The sequence below is a fragment of the Petaurus breviceps genome, unplaced genomic scaffold (genome assembly GCF_028583685.1).
Source record: "Petaurus breviceps papuanus isolate PSGF00001 unplaced genomic scaffold, PetGlider_PUasm1.0 185, whole genome shotgun sequence".
Classification (NCBI taxonomy): domain Eukaryota; kingdom Metazoa; phylum Chordata; class Mammalia; order Diprotodontia; family Petauridae; genus Petaurus; species Petaurus breviceps.
Window position 1 is genome coordinate 9,346,810 of NW_027185797.1, and position 6,503 is coordinate 9,353,312.

Below are 6,503 nucleotides of genomic sequence, written 5' to 3' on the forward strand. Positions count from 1 at the left end.
GACCCAAGAGCCATCTTTACATATGAGAAGGGCTACTATATGGAAGCACGTTCTTTCTTGGAGGAAAAAAATATTGCTAGATGTTAACAGAGAGTTCATTTTTGCTCAACAGAAAGAAAAAGTTATTAATAATTAGCAATGTCCAGAAGTGGAATGGGCTGCCTTGGCAAGTTGAGACTAGAGGGCCACTTGTCAGAGAAACTGTAGACTGGAGCTCTGCCTTCAGGTATGAGTTGTACCAGAGAGCCCCTGCGAACTTTCCTCTCAATGCTGAGATTCTTTTAATGAATCATTTATTGAATCAGTGCGTTTTACAATGTAAGGGGTAGGTTTAAAAACCTAGGGATTGTTTTGTAAACTTACAGCAGTGAGTAGTGTTTTAGGAATGATGTAATGTGCCATGTGGATGCGGAATATAAAAGATTGCTGAATCAGTGTGGTCTTGAGCCTGTCTACATTCACTTGATCAGGAGATAAGGCCGTGTAAGTAGCGATGGTGAATTCTGCCCCCCGTGAGCCACAGTTCTGCAGGGCAGATGCCTTCTTCCTCTCTGTCCCCATCCTCTTAACGGCAGAGGCTGCTGGCAGGAGGCAGGCATCACCCCTCGGCTTGTATGCACACAACGGGAATCAGGGTCCTAGAACTATAATTAGGGCATGATTAGGGCTTTGTAGCAGAGTAGGAAGTTTAAATGGCATCAATGCCCATTTTGTGGTTCTTCTTTCTCCATCCTCCCCACTTCAATGACAGTATCTATCCCAGGACAATAAGCCACTGGCAAGCTGACCCTCCTCCTAACTTCTGCTAGCTCAGAAATAGGTAGTTACAGCTTTGCTGGAGACTCACAGCACAGGTCACTTAGCCTACTCCATTCTCCTGTACTCTTTAAAATCCTTTTTCTAAAAAAGAAAAAAAAAAGGAGCCAGATTTGTTGGTGACATTTGGAAATTAAAAAGCACGGACACAAGGTTTTGTGTTTGTTAGCTGTTTCTTTAATAAAGCAGGCTAGACAATTTCTCCAGCTAGGAAACTCCTACACACTCACCCCAATCAAGACACGGCTGTAGCAGCTTCCCGCAGAATGCTTCTCTGGGCGCTGACAGTTTCATGCGAGATGGGACCCAGTCACACGGTACAGACAGCGAACACAGGGAGGTCCGGTCTGTTTTAAATCTCACATTCACTCATCCACACTGAAATACTACATGATGCATATATTTCATATGAGAGTATGGCTGCCATTGGACTTTATTAGGAGGAGGTCATCTTTGGAAGAAGAATTCAGTACATTTTAAAGTGTCAAATTCTTCCTTGGCATCGTAGAACCAAGTCAAGACAATAGCTCTGGCTTCTCTGTCCAATCTGTAGCTCTTAGAACTACTGCAGGGAGGTGAATCTGCACTAAAGTTCCAGTCTGATCATGTGACAGAATATATTTGAGATGCATGAGGACACAATAAAAAAGAAAAATATAAAGTTGACTTAAATCTTACTGATATAAAATGTGCTTTAAACTTTAAAAAGCAAGATGCGGTAGGTAGCATTAAACAAAGAGTGTCACTGATTTCTACACAGTTGTTGATACACCCCCCCCCCAGAACCAAAACCAAAACCCAACAAAAAAAGTTTCATATTTTCAGGATTAAAAAAAAAAAGAATGTTTGATTAAACATAAGCATCTGATAAGATAACAAAGAAGACTAACCCCATTATCATCTTTGATGGCACGGAGACTAAGACACGAACAGTGTTGAAACAGAAAGGAAAGGGATAAGAAAAGCTGATCCCACCCTAAACGGGGAAGTGATGTTAACTGAAAAGAGCCCTCCTAACCTGTGGGTGTCTGGGATGGTGCTACTCATGCCTCGCTGACCAAAGAATATCTCCTTTCTTAGAGGCAAGACAGAGAACACTTAGGGCTGGAGAATAAACAATTCTTTAAGCTGGAAGGGTTAAGGCTTTAAAGGTCCAAAGAAATGAATACTTTACACAAAAGGAAAACACCCCACGACCCCCAAATCCTGGAGATGAACAGGAAGCTGCCCCCTGGTAGCCAGGCTAGACCCTGAAGCAGTTTCCAGTAACAATTCAAGACCAAATAGGCTGGTGCTGGCCTGCCCCACCGCTGCCCACCTGCGTGTCACGGGCTGAGCTGCTGCTTCTCAGGAAAGATACTGACAGAATCATCTTCCAGCCTGATGCCCCAGTTTCTCATTTGGCTGTGTCGAGTTAAGCAGTAGCACTTGGGCATGACTGCTACAGCTCACAAGGCACACTCTCAGGACAGCGTCTTGAAGAGATGAATATGAGGACACCTCTGCAATCAGGCACAGCTGCCAGGCCATTTCCCTGTTGCACCTGGGGGCCAGCCTGGACAATTCAATGCCACCTGACTCTGGACTAGCAAGGCGAACCACTCCAAGGGCTAAGGCAGTTTCAAGGCCATCACCAGACTCAGTGTGCAAACAGAGGGAGACAGATGCTCTAAGGTTATGCTGCTGTAGGACAGGAGTCAGGCAAACACTTAAGAGGTTTTTAAAGGCAGCAGTTTGGCAAGATCCTTTCTGTGTATTCCCCTTGCAGTGGTGCTGAGAAAACCATTTATAATTAAGAGGTGATAACCACAACACTTAGTCAACACATCTGCCAAGCAATGCTGGAATGCAGAACAATGCTGTTATCTCAGCAAAAAGAGAACCATTAAACAGCTTAGCACTAAATGTTATAGATGATTTTTCCTACTAGAGGTTAAAAACAAATTATGGAACAAATTAGATCTTCTCCATTATGGCCTGACATCACTGAATCACCATTATCTCCTTTATCAAGAAGGACATTAGGTCATTGTCCAATTTATCCACAAAGTAAGTAGCAGTGGGCTATAAAGTGCTTCTGTCCATGCGTTTGTACCTCAGCTCTCCCCGTCTTTGTGAGCCAGGAACCCAAGAGATGAATATTGCTTCCATAAAACCTTCTCAAGCCTACTCCCATCTGGTGGTCAAAGCATTTGCAGACCATTGGCTTAGCAAGCCGATCCTCTGACAAATGCTGCTCCTGGTGAAGAAGCTGATATGGGTCTGGTTTAATCTACACCAAGGTGCTGACTTCATTAAAGTCAGGGTAGCCACTTATGAAAGGAAACTAAGTAAGGCAAATGAGACATTTCTCTTTTTCAAATCTCTTCATCCCTTTAAAGAATTAGACTGCTAGTATGTAACTCCTTTTCCTAACATCATCTATTTTCCAAGCTATGGTAATTAATAAGTGTCCAAGACTTTGATGAAAATGAGTACTTCACTATGTCTAAGATTTAACTATTGGAGAGCAAAGGATCTCAGCTCAGGATAGATGCCCAGCAGAGACACTAGCCATCTGTGAGGCCGTCCACCATGGCCTACTATGTGGAATGTTCATCACAAATGCCTGCCCTGCCCTGCAGCAGCTCTGTCTTCCTGGCCCCAGCACTCTCCTTTGGGGCAGACCTGATCACTGGGGGCAGGAGAAGAGGAAGGTGGGGAGGAGTCAAGATTTGGGATGGTGTGACAAGGCATGGAAACTAAAGAATCCAGAAAAGCACAGTTTTAAACTCACGTTTTGTGCTTCTGGATTGTTTTGAAAGAGGTCTGCTTTCCCTCATTAATGAAGCATCACAGCAAACATATAATCTCTAGCTTAAAGAATAGTTTTCTTGCTACTTTTGAAACAGCTTCAAATGACCCTATTGTTTTATATATACTTTCTAGGTATAATACAATTGCTATCCAAACTGGGCTGTAGGGAATGATGATAACCAAAGGGGGTTTGCATTGATTAGCCCTGTGGCTTGGAAATGTCTTGTCCAAACCAACTAAGAAATCTGGCTCCATAACACACCAAAGCATGATTTTGATAATTGAATTCTAAGTCTAGTAACCACTAGCATTTTTCTATAAAGTCTGAAGACAGACTTCACCTAAACTAGTTCTAATTCTTCCTAGTAAACCCACCCTTTGTCCTGCCTGTTTTGTTTTGATCACTGATGTGGGCTTCTTGGTAAGAAGTACTCTAACTTAACCGAGACACAGATTTGGGGAGAGGAAGCTTCCCTGAAGCCAGTCAGCCTTCTCAGGCCTTGACAATCTCTGTGGGGGAGAGTCTGAATCCTATTCTTCCGTCCCAACAGAACGTAAGGATCATCTGCCGCCTCCTTAATCTGGCAGGATGAGGCACTGGGAAGTGACTTTAATTGTAGTTTTGTCTTTTCCTTGGGTGGGTGATCCTGGCTTGGCTCAGCACTAACTTGGGAGTGTGTGCTAGGCCTGATTCCAGGGGGAAGGGCTAAGCCTATCTTTACACTGGGGTACATATCAGGCCTATCGTGGGGCCATGTTCACTTAATCTTATTCTCTTGGCAGTGTTCCAACGTATTTATGCTCTGAATGACTACTTAGGCTTTAGAGACTGTTGATGTTAAATCAGCTCTGTGAAGCTTGGCCCCCAGAATCACAAGGATGCAAGTTCCAGGGCTGAGAATGTCTCAGGTAAGAGAGTGCGGGTGCGGACCGCTCAGATGTCCAAAGGGCTCACAATGGTGAAATCAGAATCCTTGCTGTTGCTGCTGCTGTCATCGTCATCGGGGCTGGAGCTCAGGTTACTGGAGGACACTGAAGCCATGCCCATCAGGGGGTCAGAGAACACCAGGGATGACCGAGAAAGCGCCTCTGTTTTCCCTGACGTGCCTTTGTGTGCTCGGAGAGGCTGAGACCGGCCAGAAGCTCTGTTCCCACTGCCTTCCTCCTCTTCTTTGGAAACCAGGATATAATCATCTGAACTCTTGCTTTCGGAACTCCCAGGCAAATCAGAGGGCGTCTGTGAAACCAAATCACAAGGATCAGAGTTACACAACAGAGCACAGAGCGGAAGAACAGCCCTCTGCACCAGCCTGACTCTAGGCTTCTGGAATACCACACTTCACAAGGTTCTTGTTGGGTTTTACTGCTCATCTCTCCCTTTCTGTGTCCATGACCCTCCCTAGTCAAAAAGGTTCAGAACTCCCAATAACAGATGGGCCTGGGCCATGGTCCTCTTCCCTGGACCCTCCAGACACCATTTTAGGAGGCTCTGTTGTAACAGGATGCACAACTCTGTGAGTGTATGGATGTGCACGTTTCTGTCTGTGTATGTGCATGGGCATGGACATCAAGGCATACAGATCTTCTATAGGTTAGCAGGTCCTAGGATGTGGTGTCACTATGAACTTTTCTCCTCTTAGTTCATAAAACCTAAAGTTGGAAGAGACTTTCTAGGCCCGTCTCTGTAATCTCTCTTTTTCATACAGATGAAAAATGCGAGTCCCATGGAGGTCAGGGGACTCCCCCAAGGTCACTGAGGCAGCAGGGAACAGAACTGGGATTGTAATATCACGTTCTCTTTGGGGCTCCCCACTGCCCTTTCACACTTGTAGCAGCATTAGGATTGTACACTTCAATGCTTCCTTAGGCAGATATATCAGGAAGACAAACTACGTCAAAGAGTGAAAATAAGAATCTCTCTCATAGTCTCCTAACTTCCACGTGGGGGCCGGGGCCTCCTGCAGCCTTACTTCTATGGGCAGACCATCATATCATCACACACAAAGGATGTGCTGGTTGGCGGGCTAGAGCAAGCACCACCCATGACACTACGCCATGGGATATGACTATTGTACCAGGGGAGCACCTGATGGAAAGGATGGGGCAGTGAACTGACCCAGGATTCACTGAGAATTAATGTACAATCAGGGTTTCACTGAGGAGACTTGAGCTCCTGACTTCTGAATTAGACCCCATTAGGCAGCAGCAATGGCAAAGAATTGGAAACTGAGAGGATGCCCATCACTTGGGGAATAGCTGAACAAATTATACTATATGAATATGACAGAATACTAGGGTGCTATAAGAAAAGATGAAGGGGGTGGTTACAAAAAAACCTGGGAGGACACATACGAACTCATGTGAAGGGAAGTGAGGAGAACCAGGGATGGCAACATGATAAAAATAATCAACCATGATGTCATGTATATCAGGGAAAGAGAAGTGAGAGATTAAAGCATGAAGCATGTTTTCCTTCCTGCCTGCCTTCCTTCCTTCCCTCCCTAATAGGTTTTGGTTTTTTTGCCTTCTCAATGGCTTGGGGAGGGGAAAGGGGACAGACAGTTCAGAATTGCAAATAACATGAAATAACTAAATCAACAATTAAAGACTGAGGTACACAATGTTCTTAATACAGATGAGTAAGACCACACAGTACTACAAAGCAGTGTTCCAGGTGATTTTTTCTTCAATTAAAACTGTTAGAAAATGTTATTAGGGTAAGCTAAGTGGCTATGGCTACTTATTACTTCATTCTATTCTCCTGCCTGGAAAAGCAAAGCATAATAAAACTCAATCACACACACACACACAAAACATACACACGAGAGCACATATACAGATATATCTGTCTACATACAACACAAACACATACACGAGAGCACATATACAGA

The 6,503-nt window shown here is 44.4% G+C and overlaps 1 protein-coding gene across 13 annotated transcripts in view; it reads right to left on the minus strand.

Annotated features, from left to right (window-relative positions):
• Positions 1 to 970: 970 nt before the first annotated feature.
• Positions 971 to 6,503, minus strand: part of TBC1D5 (TBC1 domain family member 5) — a 630,316-nt gene continuing 624,783 nt past the window's right edge. For all 13 annotated transcript variants that reach the window (XM_069088446.1, XM_069088447.1, XM_069088443.1 and 10 more), the window contains one exon: positions 971 to 4,849. In XM_069088446.1, the coding sequence (XP_068944547.1) occupies positions 4,547 to 4,849 (303 nt within the window). In that variant the 3' untranslated portion in view covers positions 971 to 4,546. The remainder of the gene's footprint in view (positions 4,850 to 6,503) is intronic.